General features: G+C 46.2%; 1 protein-coding gene across 1 annotated transcript in view; it reads right to left on the bottom strand.

The window, feature by feature from the left end:
* LOC142140605 (integrator complex assembly factor WDR73-like) overlaps positions 1-24,292 on the bottom strand; it is a 26,488-nt gene extending 2,196 nt beyond the window's left edge. The window contains exons 1-7 of the mRNA XM_075198302.1: positions 24,196-24,292; positions 22,965-23,032; positions 19,677-19,765; positions 18,715-18,803; positions 3,476-3,543; positions 3,076-3,237; positions 659-1,024 (exon numbers count right to left, since the gene is read on the bottom strand). Of these exons, the coding sequence (XP_075054403.1) occupies positions 659-1,024; positions 3,076-3,237; positions 3,476-3,543; positions 18,715-18,803; positions 19,677-19,765; positions 22,965-23,032; positions 24,196-24,260 (907 nt within the window). The 5' untranslated portion in view covers positions 24,261-24,292. The remainder of the gene's footprint in view (positions 1-658; positions 1,025-3,075; positions 3,238-3,475; positions 3,544-18,714; positions 18,804-19,676; positions 19,766-22,964; positions 23,033-24,195) is intronic.
* Positions 24,293-24,543: the final 251 nt, after the last annotated feature.

The following is a 24,543-nucleotide window of genomic DNA, read 5'->3' as shown; positions in this document are numbered from 1 at the left end:
ATGTATATTACTACTGTCAGTGCCTTACCTGAGATGGAGATGCAGTCTTCTAGTCTAGGGGCCCAGCGGATGCACATGAAGTTCTGGGTCATGTATATTACTACTGTCAGTGCGTTACCTGAGATGGAGATGCAGTCTTCTAGTCTAGGGGCCCAGCGGATGCACATGAAGTTCTGGGTCATGTATATTACTACTGTCAGTGCGTTACCTGAGATGGAGATGCAGTCTTCTAGTCTAGGGGCCCAGCGGATGCACATGATGTTCTGGGACATGTATATTACTACTGTCAGTGCGTTACCTGAGATGGAGATGCAGTCTTCTAGTCTAGGGGCCCAGCGGATGCACATGAAGTTCTGGGTCATGTATATTACTACTGTCAGTGCGTTACCTGAGATGGAGATGTAGTCTTCTAGTCTAGGGGCCCAGCGGATGCACATGAAGTTCTGGGACATGTATATTACTACTGTCAGTGCGTTACCTGAGATGGAGATGCAGTCTTCTAGTCTAGGGGCCCAGAGGATGCACATGAAGTTCTGGGACATGTATATTACTACTGTCAGTGCGTTACCTGAGATGGAGATGCAGTCTTCTAGTCTAGGGGCCCAGCGGATGCACATGAAGTTCTGGGACATGTATATTACTACTGTCAGTGCGTTACCTGAGATGGAGATGCAGTCTTCCAGTCTAGGGGCCCAGCGGATGCACATGAAGTTCTGGGACAGATCGGACTTGGAGAGTTTGCCTTTGGCACATTTTAGAGGGGTCACTAAGTTCCGAGTGTCTGTGACAGTGATGTGGCCCTCGGAGGATAGGCTGGCAATAACAGAATGAGTGTCCTGATTACCAGGCTTAACGGCTGCACACCAATGTCCACTTGAGAGGGCAGGTAAAGCCACACGTCCCTCACAGGAAATGCCAGGCTGACGAACATCAGCTATAATCTGACGCCCACTCAGACAGCACAGGTGGAATGTGTTGGGATCCAGGAAGGAAAGGGTGCTGACCGCCTCGCTGCAGGACACAGCTGGGGAGAAAGGAACTTACATTATTTATGTATAATGACAAAATGTGAGAGAACATAAAACAGCACTTAACATACCATATTATTATTACATTTAAAGACTGAAAATGCAGTTTTGGGTGGAAGTGATTGCAGACTGGCAGGACACTGAACGAGCTCTGCTGAGGGGCACAGGAGGCTGGGGCGATTGTGTGAGAATGGAGAATCCTTGTAATAAAACCATTAAAGAGCGAGAGGAACTCAGATTCTACTATTTTATAACAATACACAGGTTTTCTTGGTGTGACTCACAGTGGAGACAGCCATTTGTGTGGCCTGATCCAGTATACAGCCAGAAACCAATAACATGACGGAAGCACTGCCGGACGTTCATGAGGTCTGACTTAGGCATGAGCCACTGGTGTCATAGCTGCCTCCACTGTAAGCTCTCTGTAGCTGGCTGGTGTTATGAATGAGCAGTGTGCAGCCAATACAGCCTGGGAAGATGTAATATGTGAGTGTTATTCAGCTGGAAATCACGTTTTACATAAGATGCTTTTAACCTTAAGCATCCACGCAAGTTTTCCCTAAAGAACAATAAGCAGATTCTAAATCTAACCAACTCATCATGTAGAAGCTTAATTGATTTCACCAAACTATTGCTAAGCAGGCCTATCACACAATGATGAGCAAAAGGTAGCCTGACAAGCTTTCACCTGCGCCTACCAGCTTCATCCAAATTCATACCCAGCTCTGACTGCGATTCTGTGATGTCACTGGTTCCTGGATAGGCCGCATTCTCAGTGATGTCACTGGTTCCTAGCGACTGGATAGCCTGCACTCTCAGTGATGTCACTGGCTCCTAGCGACTGGATAGCCTGCACTCTCAGTGATGTCACTGGTTCCTAGTGACTGGATAGGCTGCACTCTCAGTGATGTCACTGGTTCCTAGTGACTGGATAGGCTGCACTCTCAGTGATGTCACTGGTCCCTAGTGAGTGGGTAAGCTGCACTCTCAGTGATGTCACTGGTTCCTAGTGAATTAATAGGCTGCACTCTCAGTGATGTCACTGGTCCCTAGTGAGTGGATAGGCTGCACTCTCAGTGATGTCACTGGTTCCTAGTGACTGGATAGGCTGCACTCTCAGTGATGTCACTGGTTCCTAGTGAATTAATAGGCTGCACTCTCAGTGATGTCACTGGTCCCTAGTGACTGGATAGGCTGCACTCTCAGTGATGTCACTGGTTCCTAGGGACTGGATAGGCTGCACTCTCAGTGATGTCACTGGTTCCTAGGGACTGGATAGGCTGCACTCTCAGTGATGTCACTGGTTCCTAGCGACTGGATAGGCTGCACTCTCAGTGATGTCACTGGTTCCTAGCGACTGGATAGGCTGCACTCTCAGTGATGACACTGGTTCCTAGGGACTGGATAGGCTGCACTCTCAGTGATGTCACTGGTTCCTAGCGACTGGATAGGCTGCACTCTCAGTGATGTCACTGGTTCCTAGCGACTGGATAGGCTGCACTCTCAGTGATGTCACTGGTTCCTAGTGACTGGATAGGCTGCACTCTCAGTGATGTCACTGGCTCCTAGCGACTGGATAGGCTGCACTCTCAGTGATGACACTGGTTCCTAGTGACTGGATAGGCTGCACTCTCAGTGATGTCACTGGTTCCTAGTGACTGGATAGGCTGCACTCTCAGTGATGTCACTGGTTCCTAGCGACTGGATAGGCTGCACTCTCAGTGATGTCACTGGTTCCTAGTGACTGGATAGGCTGCACTCTCAGTGATGTCACTGGTTCCTAGTGAATTAATAGGCTGCACTCTCAGTGATGTCACTGGCTCCTAGTGACTGGATAGGCTGCACTCTCAGTGATGTCACTGGGTCCTTGTGACTGGATAGGCTGCACTCTCAGTGATGTCACTGGTTCCTAGTGAATTAATAGGCTGTATTATCATGAATATTGGTCCAGCCCACACAATCGCTGTCTACACTATGTTTAGGTAATGGACTCAAATTAATTCCTAATTACATTTGTGGCATATATGGTTAGACCAGCTCTACCTACCCAATGTGTAAATCCGCTTTGTGGACTCGATCTCTGTTAAGTGGACATTGTTGGTCTGAGATCCATGGACTACACACGGAGATGCTGTGGCCGTTGTGGCAATTTTTGTCCATGTTTCGTTGCTGGCGTCCGACTGAATATAACTTGTGCGTTTAATGACATCTACAGCAAGAGAAACAATATGCAGGTGATAAAAAGGTGCATTTGTACAATTATATAATAAACAGAGGTTCCCTGTGGCAGACGCTATGCAGCCCGCCTTGCTGCAGACAAAGTGATGATCCTACAAACTATCCACAGCATTCAGCTTCATGTAACAGGGATGAGACCACATTTGCTATCCAGGGGTTAGGTTATGTGGATTTGGGGTTGTCCAGAGCTTCAAAGTAGCAACTCTCACCTTTGTGTTCTGCTCCTATCTGCCAAATCTGCACCAGACCTGCAGCCGGACCACTCATTAGAAGGAGGCTGAAACACAACAAGAGAGATCATTTGGACCACAAGTGCTGATAAGAAAATACATTTCTAGATGTTCGTTCAAATAGGTACAACGAGTAAAGCTGAACACTTTACAATTGAGCCTGAAGACAACGAAGTGATGAGATCACATATGACAGGTCTAATAGGCACACAGGACATTTATCATCTATCTATAGTTTGGGCAGAGTAATGTGATGGATCCGCATAATAGTCAACTGCAATTTGCACTGTGTGGTTTCACTTATGACACTTGGGGGTTTTCAGACCTTTTCCTCATTTTACACCAATTTGTTCCGATCTCTTGAGATAAATATAAAATTGGGGTTTGACCATATGTGAGGTCATTCCTCCAAGGGTTCCATCATATGGTACTATGTTAATAAAGGTGGAAACCGCTTCTTAGGAGCCTCCAAGTGTCTCCTTCATCCACACATTCTTGGATGCGCTCGGCGGCATGGGGCAACATCTGCCTCGGCGGTGTGGGGTAACATCCGTCTCAGCTGCGCTTTGTGGCGTGGGGTAACACCCGTCTCAGCTGCACTCTGTGGCGTGGGGTAACACCCGTCTCAGCTGCACTCTGTGGCGTGGGGTAACATCTGTATAGGCTGCGCACTGTGGCATGGGGTAACATCTGTATAGGCTGCGCACTGTGGCATGGGGTAACATCTGTATAGGCTGCGCACTGTGGCATGGGGTAACATCTGTATAGGCTGCGCACTGTGGCATGGGGTAACATCAGTTTCAACTGCGACGTGGCGTGGAGTAACATCCATCTAGGCTGTGCTCTTAAAATATGTGCAACTCAAAATAATCACATTAGGCTGCAAATTTGTGACTTTCTTGCGCTTATTGCCCGGCTGCAGGCCCTCTGTTTGCATTCTGTAAGCAACACAGCAGCCAATGGACTGAACAACAGGATAAAATGTAGGTCTAGAGAAGCTCTACTATAACAGAACGTTGTTTTACTGAGGTTTTGTGACCGACTGAACCTCTGACAGCAGAATGAGAAGGGAAATAACAGGAAGGGCTGTGATTAGAGAATGCTTCCCAAGTTCCTGGACAGATTATTAGATAGACTTACAATACTGTAACTCAAACATGTTATATACTGTCCTTATGACAGTCTAAGGAATGAAAAAACAAGATGTCAAATACCTCTTAGTGGGGCCCAATTCACCACTAATATTCACATCTCTGTCATATTTAGGAGACATAGATGGCAATAGCCACAGCAATTAATTGAAATTCAAGTAATGCAGATTTATGAAATCCGCAATAAAGCAAAGTTCTGTATTAAGAGAGCAGGTCACCTAAATACTGAGCCAAGTCAGTTATTACCCGAGTTATTACCACTGAGTGCAGCCTAGACAGACGTTACCCCAGGCCACCGAGCGCAGCCTAGACAGATGTTACCCCAGGCCACTGAATGCAGCCTAGACAGACGTTACCCCAGGCCACCAAGTGCAGCCTAGACAGATGTTACCCCAGACCACCGAGAGCAGCCTAGACAGATGTTACCCCAGACCACCGAGAGCAGCCTAGACAGACGTTACCCCAGGCCACCAAGTGCAGCCTAGACAGATGTTACCCCAGACCACCGAGAGCAGCCTAGACAGATGTTACCCCAGACCACCGAGCGCAGCCTAGACAGACGTTACCCCAGGCCACCGAGAGCAGCCTAGACAGACGTTACCCCAGGCCACCAAGTGCAGCCTAGACAGATGTTACCCCAGACCACCGAGAGCAGCCTAGACAGACGTTACCCCAGGCCACCGAGAGCAGCCTAGACAGATGTTACCCCAGGCCACTGAGCGCAGCCTAGACAGATGTTACCCCAGACCACCGAGCGCAGCCTAGACAGACGTTACCCCAGGCCACTGAGTGCAGCCTAGACAGATGTTACCCCAGGCCACCGAGAGCAGCCTAGACAGATGTTACCCCAGGCCACTGTGTGCAGCCTAGACAGACGTTACCCCAGGCCACTGAGCGCAGCCTAGACAGATGTTACCCCAGACCACCGAGCGCAGCCTAGACAGACGTTACCCCAGGCCACTGAGTGCAGCCTAGACAGATGTTACCCCAGGCCACTGAGCGCAGCCTAGACAGATGTTACCCCAGACCACCGAGCGCAGCCTAGACAGACGTTACCCCAGGCCACTGAGCGCAGCCTAGACAGATGTTACCCCAGACCACTGAGAGCAGCCTAGACAGTCATTACCGAAACCTGGCTCACTTCTTCTGATACTGCCTCTCCTGCCGCTCTCTTCTATGGGGGCCTCTCTTTCACCCACTCCACCAAACCAGATGAGCATCCAGGAGGTGGAGTGGGCCTCCGTCTATCCACTAACTGCACTTTTCGGGTCATTCCCACTTTACCTTCCCTCTCCTCCTCCTCCTTTGAAGTCCACTCCATTCGGCTCTTCTCACCCATCCACTTCCGTGTCTCCATTATCTATCGTCCCCCTGGCCCTACCTCTCTTTTCCTTGACAACTTTTCCGCCTGGCTCCCCCACTATCTTTCCTCCGACCTGCCTTCTATTATACTTGGCGACTTTAATATCCCTATTGACAACTCTTCTGACCCTGCCACCATCAAACCTCTCGCCCTTTCCTCCTCCCTGGGCCTCACTCAGTGCACCTCCTCCCCCACCCACTGTCTTGGTCACTCCCTCGACCTTGTCTTCTCCCACCTCTGCAATCTCTCTGACTTCTCCAACTCTCCCTTCCCTCTCTCTGACCACCATCTCCTCTCCTTCATTCTGTCTTCCTCCCCCGCTCCCTCCTCGCCTAAAGCCACCCTCACCAGACGCAACCTTGACGCCATTGACGCCATCGACCCCATCTCCTTCTCCTCCTCTCTTGAAACTCTCCTATCACCCCTTCCCTCTCTGGCTTGCCCTGATCAAGCGTCCTCTCTCTACAACCATTCCCTCACTACTGCCCTGGATACTGTTGCCCCGGCCTCTTCTATTCGCCAGCGTCGCCTTATTCCCCAACCCTGGCACTCCAAACTTACCCGCTCCCTCCAAAAGTGCTCTCGCACAGCCGAACGCCTCTGGAGGAAATCTCGTTACCTGGCGGACTTCCTTCACTTTAAATTTATCCTCTCCTATTTCTGCTCTGCCCTGTTCCTTGCTAAACAATCCTTCTTTAAGTCTCTTATCTCTTCTCAGTCCTCCAATCCTCGCCGCCCCTTCGCCACATTCAACTCCCTCCTCCCCCCCCCCCCACTGTCCCGCCTTCGCCACCTTTATCTTCCAAAATTGAAGCCATTAGACGGAATATCCCCTCCTCCTATCCCTCTCCCACCACCCTCATCGCTTCACCTCCCTCCATTAACCAGCTGTTGTGCTCTTTCACCCCTACATCAGGTGAAGAAGTTCGTTCTCTTATTCTTTCCTTTCCACCCTCTACCTGTCCTCTTGATCCCATCCCCTCTCACCTCCTTCGCTCTCTCTCTCCTACTGCCTGCTCTAACCTCGCACACCTCTTTAACCTATCACTCTCCTCTGGCGTAGTCCCATCCTCATTCAAGCACGCTCTTATCTCCCCTATCCTCAAGAAACCCAATCTTGACCCCACCTCTCTTGCGAACTACCGCCCTATCTCTCTTCTACCCTATGCCTCCAAACTACTTGAGCGGATTGTCTGCAGCCGCCTCACTAGTCCTCTCTCTGACAACTCCCTCCTTGACCCACTCCAATCTGGCTACCACCCTCTCCACTCCACCGAAACTGCCCTGGCTAAAGTCACTAATGACCTCCTTTCAGGAAAATCCAAAGGTCACTTCTCCATACTCATCCTCCTCGACCTCTCCGCGGCCTTCGACACCGTGGACCAACTCCTCCTGCTGCAAACTCTTCTCTCTCTTGGGATCTCTGGTTTTATCCATGCCTGGTTCACCTCATACCTTGCTAACCGCTCCTTCTCTGTATCCACCTTTGGTTCTTCCTCCACCCCCTCCCCTCTCCCTTTAGGAGTCCCTCAGGGCTCTGTTCTCGGGCCCTATACTCTTCTCGCTCTATACTTCCTTCCTTGGTGCTCTCATCTCCTTGTTCGGTCTTCAGTATCACCTTTATGCTAATGATATTCAACTCTACATCTCTTCTACTGATCTTTCCTCCTCCCTCCTCTCTCGTGTAACTGACTGCCTCTCAGCCATCTCCTCCTGGATGTCCTCACGCTTTCTTAAAATTAACATCTCAAAAACTGAACTCATTGTTTTTCCCCCGCCCAGACTCCCATCCCACCACGACATCTCTATCGTTGTTAATAACTCCACTATCTCCTCTGTCACCCAACTCCGCTGCCTGGGTGTCACTCTTGACTCCTCTCTCTCTTTCGCTCCCCACATTCAATCCCTTGCCCAAGCCTGTCGCTTCCAACTCCGTAACATTACCCGCATCCGTCCCTTCCTCTCTCAAGATGCCACCATGCTCTCATCTCCCGTCTCGATTACTGCAACCTTCTCCTTACTGACCTCCCCCACTCCCACCTTGCCCCCCTCCGCTCTATACTCAGTGCGGCTGCAAGACTCATCTTCCTCTCACGCCGCTCCTCCTCCGCCTCTCCTCTCTGTCTCGTCTTACATTGCCACCCTTCCGCTATAGAATCCTTTTTAAACTCCCTACCACCACTTACAAGGCTCTCTCCCACTCTACTGCCCCTTATATCTCTAACCTCCTCTCCATTCACACTCTTGCCCGCTCCCTGCGCTCGGCTAATGATCGCCGCCTCTCCTCCACACTGATCACCTCTTCCCACTCTCGAATCCAAGACTTCTCCCGTGCTGCCCCCCTTCACTGGAATGACCTACCTCGCTCCATCCGTCTCTCTCCCAATCTGTACTCCTACAAATGGGCACTCAAAACTCACCTGTTCCTTAAGGCCTACTAACCATCCACTTAACCTTTCATCTCTTCTGCTCATCCTCCCCTGACCCCTCTTCTCTCTCCCCTTTGATTAACTGGCTCCCTTTTGTGCCTGACTTTGTTTACCCTCCCTTAGAATGTAAGCTCGAATGAGCAGGGCCCTTTTCCCTCCAGTCTCCATACCTGTTCTTCTGCTCCGTCTCTACTGTATCTGCCCGCCCGGAGTTTCTGAAGTACTTGTACTTTGTGTTTATTGTTCTGTACTGTTCTACCCTGTATAATATACTGTTTGTACTGTGTGCGGCGCTGCGGAAACCTTGTGGCGCCCTACAAATAAACGATAATAATAATAATAATAATAGACAGATGCTATCCCAGGCCACCGAGCGCAGCCTAGACAGATGTTACCCCAGGCCACCGAGCGCAGCCTAGACAGATGTTACCCCAGGCCACCGAGCGCAGCCTAGACAGATGTTACCCCAGGCCACCGAGCGCAGCCTAGACAGATGTTACCCCAGGCCACCGAGCGCAGCCTAGACAGATGTTACCCCAGGCCACCGAGAGCAGCCTAGACAGATGTTGCCCCAGGCCACCGAGTGCAGCCTAGACAGATGTTACCCCAGGCCACTGAGCGCAGCCTAGACAGACGTTATCCCAATTTAAAACCACATATTTAGGGCCCAAAAATAGGGTCTCTCACTGTAAAGAGTTAGGACCACCCTATTAGCAGAAGTGCCTTGAGACGTCGGATGGCTTAACATACATTTGCAAATGTGTGTGAATTCTGCATTTCTATGTACAAATAGAATTTACAGCTCCTTTGCTGGTTATAGCAGTGTGCTGGGGAATTTTTGTCTGTATTTGTTCCTTTCTGGATAACCCCACCCTTTCAAATTCAAACCTATAAATTGATTGTGGACCACTTCTATTTTGTTTGCTTGAGAGGTATTTTTAGCGTCAGTAGCTGATGGGAAATACTGTTGCTGTATTGCCATTTGGAGGAGTTTGGGTAACTCTAGGTAAGTTAGCTCCAAATTTAAAAACACATGTATATATGTATGTATGGCCCATTGTACTGTGTCATCAAAATGGATTCACATCAGTCCACAGAAGACCAGGAGCACCAAGCAGCTGCTTGCATCAGTCATGATGATAGTAATCCATCTACGTCATCTGCTAAAGCCTATGTTAAAGTACATAGTGTTTTTAATTCAGGGAAACAAAAATGTAAAAAAAACACCTTTTACGTTGGTAAAGAAAAAAAACATCTGTAATCAAGGCAAAGTTAACTGCTGAAAAAAATAAAATTGCCAACATGCCATACTACGCAGTGACAAGGAAAGAATCAGGCATTTGCCTTTCTCTATGACTGCTAGTTCTGCAACTGCCAAAGAGGCATCTTCTTGTAAGGTCAGTCATGACTATGCAAGACCTTGTCATTCTGACTCAAAAAGTGGTGCCCAAATACTTTTACGTGTAAAAGCCGAGCTGGAGGAAAACAGTAAGGTATTAGAAGAAACTATGTTCAGATTCAGAGATGACACAAATTCCAAAAAGAAGCCTCCTTTCAGCATTTCTGCAGATGTTTGGATGAGCAGCCCAAGTGTAGCGGGTGATACACAAATTGAGGATGCCACTTTGGAAATGCAAAAGCATGAGGGGGATATTTGTGTAGCTGATGAGGGCGCTAATGAGGATGTTGATGAGGATGATGTTATTTGTATAAGTCCTGCACCAGTGAAAGCAGTTCTTGCACGTGATAAGAAGAAGGACACTGTCAAGACTGGGCATAAAACCAGAAAACCCACCTTTTATGTGCGGAATTATTTTTACCCAAATCCTGACAACATTAGTCTAGCCATTTGTAGCGTTTGGAAAGCCACAGTCAGTAGAGGTAGGCACCTTAACCATGTAGGAACCTCATCTATGTTACGTCATTTGAAGCAAGTTCATGGCAAGCTGTTGGGAAAATCTGAAACTTATTCTAAAAAAATAACAACAAGCAGTCCATCATCAGCTCGGTCCCTTCTCTCAGCTAGATCCCGGCACCAATATCCTCAGCAGCGATCGGAGTCCTGTAACCAAGTTGCTAAGGCTAGGTGACTCCTCCCCTATCCAGGATTCCTCGAAGAATTCTTGAGCGTTAGTCCTGCTGCTGCTGGGGGTGGATCTTCATCCCAGAAGCAGACCAAGAAGAAGACTACTAGTAGTTTACAACAATTGACTGTTAAATAATCCTTTGCAAGAGGAAGCAAGTACAAAAGCTGTCACCCAGTCGCAAACCGGATCATAGACGCCATGGCGACTATGCTAGTATTAGATCTGCGTCCAATATCCACTGCTAATGCAGCTGGTTTTAGACAGTTACTTGAGGTCTTGTGTCCCATTACCAAATTCCATCACGACCACATTTCACTAGAAAAGCTATTCCTCACCTCTACCAGAAGGTGCGTAAAAATTTAATTATTGGGCTACAAAATGCCATTCTACCCACACTCAACCACAGATATGTGGACAAGTGGAACTGGGCAAACTAAAGATTATATGACTGACAGCCCACTGGGTTGATGATTCATCTTCAGCAGCAGGAACAGCAGCAGCATGTACCCAACTACGTCAAATTTTTCAAAGGCAGCTAATCTGTGTATCACCAGCTTCAGTAGGAGGCATACAGCTGACAATCTGTTACACAAACTAAGGGATGTCATTGCAACATGGCTTATCTCGCTTGGACTCTACGGAGGATGTCATTTCTGGTAACGCCACCAATATTGTGAGAGCATTACAGCTGGGTGAAATCCATCACATTCCCTGTTTTACTCACAGAATAAAATTGGTGGTGCAAAACGTTTTGAAAAATGACAGAGACATACAGAAGATGCTGTCTGTGGCCCGTAAAACATCTGGACTTTTCCGGCATTCGGCAACAGCATGTAGGACATTGCAGCAGCTACTAGAACAATTTTATTTACCCTGTCACCAACTAAAGCAAGAGGTGGTAAGGATGGAGAAACAGTGAAAGCCCTCCACGCTTACTCCAGAAGCCATGACATTGGGAAAGGAGGGGGAATGTATTTTACTCAATCGTAGTGGAGAATACTTTCCGTGTTGTGCAAGGTGCTGAAACCATTCAAAGTAGTCCCCTGTGAAGTGAGTTCAGACACTGCGAGCTTGAGCAAAGTGATTCCCTTAATTAGACTTTCAGAAAAGCAGCTTGAGAAACTTAATGAGGAGCTGAAACAAAGCAATTACGCTAAGTATGTCGGACTTGTAGATCAAGTACTTTATTTGCTTCACCAGAATCCAAGAGTTATCAAAATCCTGAAATCGGATCCCTACATTTTGGCGACTGTGCTTAATCGTAGGTTTAAGAGCTATGTCTTCTCTTTGTTTTCCAATGACCCGTATCTCAAGAGATGCAATGAGCTCCTGCTGAGCAAGATGACAGCTCAAGGGGTAAATGTATCAAGCTGAGAGTTTTCCGGCGGGTTTGAAAAACCAATCAGATTCTAACTATCATTTATTTAGTACATTCTACAAAATGACAACTAGAATCTGATTGGTTGCTATAGGCAACATCTCCAAACTCGCCGAAAAACTCTCAGCTTGATACATTTACCCCCAAGTGTTACGTGAGCGGACGGCACCTCCTCCTTCAGTTTCTCTCTCAACTTCTGCTAGGAAAAAACGTAGTTCTCCCAAGAGACCTAGAGATGATGCAGATGAATCTTTGACATCTGGTCTGGTCTAAAAGAATTGACCAATAACCCTGACACCTCTGCCGTAGCTCCACTTGATCCTATGATCAATTAGGGCCCGAGGACAATTCCATCTTGCACCATTTTTCCTTTCAGCTACCGCTGTGTGCCAGTGTTACCTACATGCGCTATATACTGTTGTGTGCTTTGCAAAACTTAAAAGGTACCCACTGATGATGCAGATGACTCAGCACAACATTTTGACATCTTGTCTGGTCTACTCTAAAAGAATTAACCAAAATTAGTGACACCTCTGCTGTAACTCCACCTGATCCTACTATCAACATACAAAGAATGGTGGAGGATAATTATTATTTTTTTTTTGAACGCTATAAACAAAAGTTTTTATTAATGAAAAACAATGTTGCTTGCAGAAGTATTGTAACATGGATGTCTAAATAGACGTGTATAAGTCTCAAACCTTCCACTTTGTTACTGTTTCATCAGTGCTGCACAAAGTGTTTTTAATCTGCACTTTACGTCAAAGGTACCGAGCTATATTTTCATTTTTTGGGAACTGGGGTCGATTCGAAGCTCAGTGATGACCTTGCTTTTTGCTGTGAATTTCAATGGCTCTTTTTAGGGCATTATCTGGAACAAGATCCGATATACTCATGTCAGAGTGATCACAGACAATTTATTGGACACCTGGCGGATTTATCCTTCCAAAGTTAGTTTTCAATCAGACTTTCAATTGCTTCTCTCTCGTACGTGTGACCACATTCGTTGTTTTTCACTCCTTTCACCATCTCCAGCTGTGTTATAAGTGCTCTGGGTGACGGCGATCTCCTCATCTCTATCTTCCAAAGCTTAATCTACAGGGGCTGGTGACCCATTTGTGTTCTCAGGTCTCTTAGCTGTTCTTTAAACTGGACATATTTATCATCCTCAGGGTCTCCTGTGTATTATTCTTCTGAAGCGCAGTGTATCTCTCGTGTACAAGCTCTCTTACATCCGGGATCTCATCTGGTGGGTCACGTTTTAACTTAAGTACGGTCTCCTTAACTGTATCTATATATTGGTTTAAACCTCTGTTCAATGCAGCGTATTCCAACATGACGGATTCCATGCTGCTCCCATGTTCCATGTCACAGTCTGTCTGAAGCAGATCTAATGCCACTCCAGTTGTAATATCCAATCCTGTGTCTACATAAGTTTGGTAGTTCTTAAGGGATGAGAGAGAGGTGTCTACAGAGGAGAAGGAGATTAAAGATGCAGCACGAGCAGGCACGAGGGCCCAAGGACATTTCCATCTTGCACCACTTTACTTTTCTGCCACTGCTGTGTGTCAATGTTTCCTAGATGTGCTATGAACTGCCGTGTGTTTCTGTCGCTTAGCATCCAGCCAGGTCGCTGCAGTCTTTGTACGAAAGTGGATGAAAATAATATTGTGACCTGTGAGGTGGTCAAAACTGACTGGAAATTAGTGTTATTGGGGTTAATAATAATAATGTAAAACAAAGAAAAGAGCGCAGCCTAGATGGATGCTACCTCGCGCCACAGTGCGCAGCCAAGACGGATGCTACCCCGCGCCACAGTGCGCAGCATAGATGGATGCTACCTCACGCCACAGTGCGCAGCCAAGACGAATGCTACCTCGCGCCACAGTACGCTGCCTAGACGGATGCTACCCCGCGCCACAGTGCGCAGCCTAGATGGATTGGATGCTACCTGGCGCCCCAGTGCACAGCCAAGACAGATGCTACCCCACGCCCCAGTGCACAGCCAAGACGGATGCTACCCCACGCCCCAGTGCACAGCCAAGACAGATGATACCCCACGCCCCAGTGCACAGCCAAGACAGATGCTACCCCACGCCCCAGTGCACAGCCAAGACAGATGCTACCCCACGCCCCAGTGCACAGCCAAGACAGATGCTACCCCACGCCCCAGTGCACAGCCAAGATGGATGCTACCTCGCACCACAGTGCGCTGCCTAGACAGATGCTACCCCACGCCCCAGTGCACAGCCAAGACAGATGCTACCCCACGCCCCAGTGCACAGCCAAGACAGATGCTACCCCACGCCCCAGTGCACAGCCAAGACGGATGCTACCCCACGCCCCAGTGCACAGCCAAGACAGATGCTACCCCACGCCCCAGTGCACAGCCAAGACAGATGCTACCCCACGCCCCAGTGCACAGCCAAGACGGATGCTACCCCACGCCCCAGTGCGCAGCCAAGATGGATGCTACCTCGCACCACAGTGGGCTGCCTAGACGGATGCTACCCCACGCAACAGTGTGCTGCCTAGACAGATGCTACCCCACGCCCCAGTGCACAGCCAAGACGGATGCTACCCCACGCCCCAGTGCACAGCCAAGACGGATGCTACCCCACGCCCCAGTGCACAGCCAAGATGGATGCTACCTCGCACCACAGTGCGCTGCCTAGACGGATGCTACCCCACGCCCCAGTGCACAGCCAAGACGGATGCTACCCACCGCCACTGTGCACAGCCAAAACGGATGTTACCCCACGCCACAGTGCGCAGCCAAGACAGATGCTACCCCATGCCACAGTGCGCAGCCTAGATGGATGCTACCCCACGCCACAGTGCGCAGCCTAGACGGATGCTACTCCACGCCACAGTGCGCAGCCAATACAGATGCTGCCCACCGCCACTGTGCGCAGCCAAAACGGATGCTACCCCACGCCACAGTGCGCTGCCTAGACAGATGCTACCCACCGCCACTGTGCACAGCCAAAATGGATGCTACCCCACGCCACAGTGCGCAGCCAAGACGGATGCTACCCCACGCTTCAGTGCACAGCCAAGTCAGATGCTACCCACCGCCACTGTGCGCAGCCAAAATGGATGCTACCCCACGCCACAGTGCGCAGCCAAGACGGATGCTACCCCATGCCACAGTGCGCAGCCAAGACGGATGCTACCCCATGCCACAGTGCGCAGCCGAAACGGATGCTACCCCACGCCACAGTGCACAGCCAAGACGGATGCTACCCCACGCCACAGTGCGCAGCCAAGACGGATGCTACCCCACGCCACAGTGCGCAGCCAAAACGGATGCTACCCCACGCCACAGTGCGCAGCCTACAGCCAAGACAGATACTACCCACCGCCACTGTGCGCAGCCAAAACGGATGCTACCCCACGCCACAGTGCGCAGCCAAGGAACTGTGGCTCCTGAGACAGCAGTTTCCACCCTTATTAGCAAAATACCATATGATGGAACCCTTGGACGTCACATTTGGTCAAACCCCCATATTATATTTATCTCAAGCAATCGAAACAAATTGGTGTAAAATTAGCAAAAGGTCTAAAAAAAACACAAATATCAATAACATAAGGGAAAACACAAAGCGCAGTTGACCACATTATATTATGCGGCTCCATGATGTAAAATGTGAACACATGTTGATGTCTCCATGAACAAAATATACATTAAGAACAAAATGAAAGTAGTAATTATCTGAGCGTGATTCAGAAAGGAAGGTAAATGCTGAAATGTGCCATAATTTGTGTAAAAATGCACTGAGTACGCCCAGAAGTGCACTATACACCAGTGAACACAATTCATCATTGAGCGTAAGGACACTTACGACAGCTTATCATTTAATGGGCAGAACGTAAGGGGAATGGGTGTATAACATAGTCAATGTACAGTAAGGGCATGTGTGGCTGGATTAATTATAAATAAATTAATTGTGGGTGGATCACGTAAAAATAACTTATTGAAGATATTTGTTTTAATTAGGTGTGCAGTGCACCTCTGTATATCATTGCAAATGTACTTATCCTTTTATATTGGTATGTGTTTTGTATGAAAATGTATGGAATCCTGAGACATTATGTCATGTTTGGGGCTTGTAACTGTCTAGAGACAGGTAATCTCATGTTAATTAGACCTTTTCATTGCTCAGTGACTAAAACTAAACGTCTGTTGAGCCTGAAAGACAGGAGGAGATAATCATACTTGCTGGCAAGGCAGTGATCACAGATGAATGTGAATTTTGCAAGTTAAATTGCGTTCAAAGCAAGATAATAGAAATATTATATCCGATGGTAAACATTCAATAGAAAACCTCCGACATACTGCACTGCTAGTAGTAATGTAAAAAAGTGTTAAACACCCCAAAGCTGATTTATGTGCAGGCTGCATGAATCATTTTGGATTAAAGGGCCAGGAGGCTGGATTACCTCCTGCCAAGCTAGTGTACAAAATTGTATTTAAAGAGCCTTGTTTTACACTGAAATGTATTATACCATCTGTAACTTCTGGAAAGATCGCTAGTACCACAAACTGATGTGTGTAACTGTCCTGAGCTAATAAACATCACTGCTTAAGGAACCTATTTTGACGCCTACTTGCCTGTTGCAATTACTGTGACCTACAGATTAGACAAATCTAATCCGTTATCTGGCAGTTCTGAGGTTGGACTCAGCATCCAGTAACAACGCTCTGACCGCTACCTGCAGCTCTGACCAGAGTGATAGACCAGGGGAACCATCCACAGCACCCTGATCTGAAAGAGAGGTCAGGGGTACCACTAGGCAGGTGCCCAGTGAGGGGGTACACTAGCAGCGAGAGTTACCCAGAAGGACGCGGTTCTAGGTGCCGCTAAGGAGCCTAGTGGTGGCAGCAGGCTCCTCCTACTGTGGTTAGAGGACGCATTTGGGAGAAAGAAAATGGGACAGTGGCAAGGCAAGCCCAGCCGGTCTGCAGCAACATAACAGACAGGGTGGTATAGGAGGTCCATCCTGTCACAGAGTGCCAAGCCTGAGCGCAAGCTTAGAGGATCTATAAGGTACAGGTTTTTCTGTTGTGTTACTTGCTCCAGCTATATGTCAGGTCTAAGTGACGATTACTAGTGATGACGGCTGTATACAGCTAGTACATGCGTTTGCAATCAGGAGTAACTGCAGAAATGCATTATATTTACAGTCGACATTAACAGCCTGACAAGTGAATTTCATTAAAAATGGAAACTTTTGTTGTTTTTAAACAATTTCATCATTAATGACTAAATTATTAACGTGACGATAATTTTATTTTTTCGTATTCAACAAGAGATTCTTCAGATCTGCACATTACTGAATTATGAGTGTTTAAAAAAACTGCATAATACGTTTGCTTTGTGAGCATTAATAAATCGCAGTAAGAAAAAAATAGTAACAACTTTATTATCAGATATTCAAAAATAAAGAAAAAAATAGTGTATTATTAAAAGTAGAACAAACAACTTAAATGTTGCAAGCATTAGAATTAAGATGACTGCATGGAGTTTGTATGTCCTCCTCGTGTTAATGTGGGTTAGGGTCCTTCAGTTATTCCAAAGTTCAAACACACAAATTAATTGGCTTGTGATTAAATTGTCCCTAGTAAGTGAGTGGGTCTAATTGTATAACACTGTGTATATTGGTGTTATATACATAAAGCATACTAATAATAATACAGTATCAGACACTGAATGATGACAAAACAGTAATAAATGTCCATATACAAAGCAGAATCCATAATTAAACCAATGGATAGCCAAATTATGTTAGGTGGTAGCCAAAACAGTAGTCCATTTACCGGCTCCGGTCAATAATTTTAAAATAGCAGTCTGACTGCCCCAGGTAATTGGAGCCAGTTGTAGCATGATATAACGCGCTCCATCTGCAGATTTGTCCTCATCTCCGTCTGCAGACATTTGGATCCCAGCGGTCATTGCTCCACTTGCAGGTGATGAATAAAGTAAGGGACAGCAACACTGTGTTTGCTGGTGGCAAATTCCAATGTCAAGAGAGTCTAGTGAAACACGTCAATACCGTGAAGCATGCAGTCAGCGTCATACTCAACGCATTTCAGAGACATCATCGGGGATGCTCTGTTACATATATTGACTATACCAGATTGGAACCAAGGTTAATGGTGGTGTGATCCTAAGGGTCATTATAAAGGATGGCGTCACCTCCCTCCAGTACCAGACATTGGAAGAATCTACTGCGAGGGATCCGAAAGCTGCTCTCAGAGGACAACAGTCTATGACAATGTCTCCATTATTCTGGTACCGACGTGAAGCGTCCAAACATTATGACTATTCTCATTCATGTCATATGTCCAGTGCTCACATCAGGTGTTATACATCTGAGGTACAGTCAGGGCCCCGATATGGGGCCCTCAATACATACATTACTTTTACCCTTTATTTCTGCAGCGCATACAACGCTATGAATACAGGAAGATACACAGAAGCAGATGGTGACAGTTCCTACTTGCTAGAGCTTCCGTATTTCTACATGACCAGCCCACAAAACTGCTTCCTCAGCTGTGTATAGGAGACATGAGTAATAATGTGCTGTAACCAATAGCAACGATGAGATGCCAGCTCCTAGCAGTCTAATATCTGATGGGTTACAGCACATATCCTGCTTGAACTATTTCAGCACTTAGGCTTTTACATTTCCTGCTGTATTATCGGCTTTTATTCGCAATTTGAATGTTATTTTTAATCTCTTTGGATTTTTATGCTTTTTTTCTCTCAAAATACATATGTACATTAAATATAACAAACATTGTACCTGCTGTCTGGGATATGAATCAGGCTGTAAATGGGCTGTTCTGAAAATCCACCATGCTCCACCTTTAAATCTCTCTCTGGACACAAACCCTGCAGGGGGAGAGAGAGATATAAGAAAGTACAAGTGAATTCCTGGCCGCTGTACAATTGCAGGATGTACACACTAATGGGCAGGAAGGTCACCAGGAAACCAGCTGAGATCTAGGCCAGGAGCGATAGGAGCACAGCCCACTGGTACTAAGCAGCGCATTCATGCTGCATGGCTGGCTGCAACAAAGACATCAATCACATTCTGTCACCAGAACATAAAACTAACGCCTATTTGGTGCTGTAAGCGACACCACCTTTTGTCCTGTTTCAGTTTTCATAAATGTGACCACAGTGTGTTTAATATAAGAACAAAACTGGAAGGGGACAAGGAGGAGCTGCATCAGTAAGAAGAACATTAAAGTCTTAATTTTATAACATTACAGGTACCCAGCAATATTGCAACATCTCAAATAAACTCTGTTCAAATCAATAGTTTTGCCAAAAAAACAAGAAAGCTAAAGCATTTAGTGTCTGTCAGGTGGCAGATAACAGTTATCAGACTTATAGAACACGTGAACCTTCCTGCAGAATCAGCAAGTACTGAAACAGATTGTAGTCACAGGAAAGAGGTGCCCCCTAGTGATGAAAGAAAAATTATTCTACTTACTTTCTACTTGTTTTCTTAAAATCAACATTGCCAAAACTGAAGTCATTCTTTTCCCCTTTTTCTAAATGTTTTTGTAGTAAACAAAAATGTAACCTAAGTTACCTGGTAATCAATAGACACTAAGGTACAGCACTTTGCCTGTAATTGTCCAGTGCTGTCATATTTCTAGCCAAAAAGGCATCAAACATGAAGCAGTGAAGGTGGCGATGGAGATAGGACACAGCGGCTGTTTCCTTTCTATCCATTACAAACTTTTACTCCTTTACCTGGTTTTCTGTTACGTGTAACTTTTGTGGGAAGAGCAGCTGGAGAATTTCATTAGTCTTGGTACCATTATATCCCGCTACACAGATACCTGCAAGGAATGTGTTAGAAATAAAATAAATTCAATAAAGTTGTGGTTAATTTACCTTTCTTGTCTACACAAGTATATGTATCCTGCACGCTCACGTTCAGCATGTTTGTATTCCATGGGGTCTGCTTAGTGGTCCCTTACTATTTACATGCATTTCAGCTGACTGCTACCAGCCCCTTTTCAGCCCTATTCTATCTTATATAGGAAATAAATGGATGACCCATAGGCGCAAGATAACAATAAAGGGAAACACATTGTGCAGGTATAAATAGGCGGAATGTATTGGTGTACACCGGTTGCATATATGTGAACAGATAGGCATCTGAATTGCTCATAAACAATAGTTGGCTAATAAAGGGCTGGTAGTTGCTCAAATCAATTCATAGGCTATAACAGGTGCATGAAAGGGTGGGGTTATCCTAATAGCTCTCAATTTAAAAACACATATGTATGGCCCAAATATATGGGACTCTCATTGTTTAGAGTAGGACCACCCTATTAGCAAAAGCCCCTTGGCGTGGTGGGTGGCTTCAACATACATTTGCAAATGTGTGCAACTGAGACTTTTGCATTTTTATCTACAGTAGAAATAGCAGATCTGTTGCTGGCTATAGCAGTGTGCTGGGGGAATTTGTCTCTGTTTTTTCCTTTTAGGATAACCCCACCCTTTCATGCACCTGTTATAGCCTATAAATTGATTTGAGCAACTACCAGTCCTTTATTTGTCTGAGAGGCATGTTGGTGTCAGTAGCTGAGGGGGAGTACTGACATTGGATTGCTATTTAAACAATAGTTGGCATCAGAGGAACTTCTCAAGTATAAACATTGCATTGCAAGCATGTATAGCGTATATAGAGAGTTCGAGTAATAACGCATGGATATCAATGCAATAATGCCTTTGTACAGCTATGCAAAACGAGAAAATATGATGTGAGCAGAATGCCACAGTGTAGAGAAATAATAACAGACCTCTGGTAGCGGAGAATGTAGATAATGTCCGACTAATAAAGTGTCCCAGGACAAAGGCACCAAATCCCGTAGTATCAGTTAACAGAGATGGATCCAAATATTGCTAAACATTGTTAGTCCATAGATGCTTAGTCTCTGGGTAAGTAAAGGGATGGGTGATATCACAGAAACTTCGGTGAGTCCATAAGGCCGTGAGTGTATAAAGCAGGACTTACCCTAAACGGGGGAGGATGAAGACTCTCTCCAATGTCTCTGCTATGTACCGCAGTATGGTAATGGACTGCCGGGTACGTCGTCAAGGAAATGGATAAGCCGCGTCCGCGACTAAATCCGAGCTGCGCATGCGGCTGTGAGTGAAAAAATCCTTAATACTGAGCAGCAGATGAAGTAAACGGTGCTGCACAGTACATGAAAAGGTAATAGGTGTTAACCGACGCGTTTCACCAATAGGCTTCCTCAGGGATAACTGGGTTTATGACCATGGTAATTTTTTACGGTACTCCTCTATCATTGGTAGAGCCACTCCAAGTCTCCTATTGGTTCCAGCTGTAGTAAACAGTCTCAAACAGCCAATCACGCTGTAGGTCTTCATATTTGGAAGTAAAGCTTGAGGAGTCCTATCCATATACATATATATTTGATGATGGACAGCCTAGGTAGCCAATAAGGGTGGGCCTATAGGTACCCATATAATATAAAAGTAAACGTAAAATGACAAGAGTAACGGGAGACTGGCAGATAAAAGTACACAGGAATAGAATGAAAATAAATGACAGCATGGTGTGCTGTATAGATATGGTGGATTGAAAAGTGGGTGAAAAACGGAGGGTATACTGTGTCTTTATAGAACAAATGGCCTTATTGGTGTATTTCAGGAAAATGTGTTAGTGGAAATGCTCCAATTCAAAATCAATGTTGAGGCTGTCTGGTGCTAGGGTCTTCATGTTAAATATAAATAGACCACGCGTCTGTTAATATTTCATTCTGCACAGTCTGATCCCCTATAGAGGGTCACAGTTAACATCGCACTGTTTATGGGGTTTTTATTTTGTCCAGCAGGATCCTGAGGATTATTTGGGCTTCAAGATAGAAGAACATTTTTTTTTAACTACCTTTGGAATATATTTTGGGTTTTTTTCGTAATAAAAAAAACGAGGTGTCTAATTTATTTACACTTTAGTTTAGGGTTTTATATTTTTATTAAACCAATGTGGTTTCAAAGAGGGGTGCGTTTTATTTAAATTTTACTTTGTGGTACTACATGGCTCAGCGGGCTCTGGGTGTCAGGGCATGCTGGCACTTGTGGTTCTCCAAGTGTCAGCATGCCCTGGCTGCCATGGGTATGCTGGTGCTTGTGGTTCTACTAATGGCAGCCCTTACTGGATGGGACTTGTACTTCCACAAAGTAAAATGGTGTTCTACACTATTTCTCCCACACTTTCTTACCCCACACCCATCATCCAGGGGTGTGGGAAGAGCCCTAGTGCTTTCGACACGGGGCTGGATGTCACGTGAGGGGGGATCCGCACATTTAACCATGAACCCATACCAAATAGCCAGGGCTGATTTGTCATTATGGCAGAGGAACCCCCTGCAATAGTGCCACCAAGCACAGGATGGCTTGCCTAGTGCTGGTTTTCAATAAATCAATGGGTCCCCGTGCACCCCCCACCCTCCCCGATTGTGCAATTACTAGCACTAGACTGGCAGAACAAGGGTTAATATCATTTAAAAAAAATTTTACCACAGTATAGAGCTGGCAGGTCGGACGGCTGTAATGCTGTTGGACCCACAGGCTGAAGTCAGACTAGCCCCAGAGCTGGTGCAGAAAATCAGATTACTCTGCTGACCGTAGAGCTGCATACGGCCATGGCTGTGTGTGCTCAGGTTTGACGTTCCCCTACTATGAAATAGCTAAGGCAACACGTCCCTTCCCCGCCCAGGTCACTCCCTGATGTAGTAGCCTGTAGTAAGTTGTCCCTTACTCAGCAGCGCAAGGAGCAGGCTGCATTCACGCTGTATCTGCCGCTTCTGGGCATGCACAGTGATTTTGCGTTTGATACACTTAAAATCAGTGAAAACGGGAGGATTAGGGGCAGCTTGAATCAGACACAGAATACAGTCAGTGGCACCAAATAAAATAATACTCAACAGGTACATTTAACATACTAATGTACATTTAGCAATACCTAGATGTACGTACAGCAGAAAAGAAGGAGAAATCACATACTTTTTTCACCAATCCACTCAATAACTCTGGTTGGATTCTGCAGTTCAAAATCATGTAGATCCTTATACCTGAAAGCAGAAATGTAACTGGCTTAAAGTCTACTTAATTTCACATATTTGAAACAAGGGCAACTTAAACAATTTCATACCTCCTGACTGCCCCAATTGCAGACCCTGAATGGGTAGTGCTTAAGAGGAAGTGGTGGTCTTTGCCAGACAGTGGGCGTGACTGGGCAGATCAAAGTATGACCGGGGACGTGGTTTGCATGGATCGGGGGCCTATTTGGTCCATATGTTGCCTGTATAAATGTTGGGAGCTATGCAGTTTATTGTGAAACTTTCCATTTTCAGCAAGTTGACATTTTCCAGTCTATAAAATACTATTCCCACAGGATGTTTTGCTTGTGGTGCTTTTCTTTGCATCCACTAATAAAATCAATGATCCCTATTGAAATATCAATACAAAAACCTGTTATAGTTCTCATGTGAACCTCTGTAGATGGCACAAACAACCACATCATCTCAAATTGGTGTAATGTACACTGTTCCATTATGTTGCGCTCCCATGCGATTTTCCTAGGACATTACACCTTTAACTCACAAACTTTATTTTCCAATAATTCAGACTCCTGGTGCATCCAGATAAATAGGAAATGGGGTAGAATTTATGGCGTGAGCAGTCACCAGAGGTGCAATGGGACTAATGGTAAAATGATGGCTATTGCTCCAACTGCACCAGTGGGGCACAGTCTGATCCAAACCATGGATTATATAGTTATTATAGTTCAGATCTGGTTACACACATCTATGAGATTGGCCAGCGCTTCTGGGTATTGAGCTCTGTGACTGCCGGGGTGCAGGACCAAATTGTGAGGTGAAAAGTAAATGAGTGGGTACACATATGATGCATTCTGAGGGTTATCTGTGCAGACTTCTGTGAATGGAATAGAACACATAGGACCATCATAAGGTCCTGTAACCATTATCTGGGTATGTACCAAACACCTACACACAGTGGAGGCAGCATTATGTGCACTGTACCGGCCTCTCAATCACAGGCTGAGGTATGAGGCTCTATGTCCTCCTGGCTCAGGACTCTGCTCACTACATGACTGTACAGCCAGCTGGGAGTTGTAGTACAATAAAGTGTAAGTTCTGGGACCATTCCCCTTGTTATCATGTAATATTTCTCCTACCCCGCAGGCATTAAACAGACACTTTCCATAACTCACAGCCTAATAGACTCCACCATCCAGTCCTCACTGTCCATGCTGTAGACCAACACAATGCTAGACATTCGTCACTTCCTATTCCCCACAGCCTGGCGGCCATTCTGCTTATTGGCAACTACCGTTGAACTGCTCAAAACTGCGTAAAATTTAGCCACTAGCAATAACACTGCAGTAAAAGTGACTGTTACGAAGACAACGGCTGATTTTGTAAAGATTACACCATTTAAAGGATCATTGCCCAACACAAAGATGGTCGCGAGGCTTCTCTTTACTTAGTAACTAATCAGCGCATGCGCAATGGGAGAACCCAGCGGGGAGGGGAACAAACAGAAAAAGCCCGACCGTTAG

This window comes from Mixophyes fleayi, chromosome 2 (genome assembly GCF_038048845.1).
Source record: "Mixophyes fleayi isolate aMixFle1 chromosome 2, aMixFle1.hap1, whole genome shotgun sequence".
NCBI classification, from domain to species: domain Eukaryota; kingdom Metazoa; phylum Chordata; class Amphibia; order Anura; family Limnodynastidae; genus Mixophyes; species Mixophyes fleayi.
The sequence above is the reverse complement of the archived record's forward strand: the minus strand, read 5'-3'. Positions and strand labels throughout refer to the sequence as shown.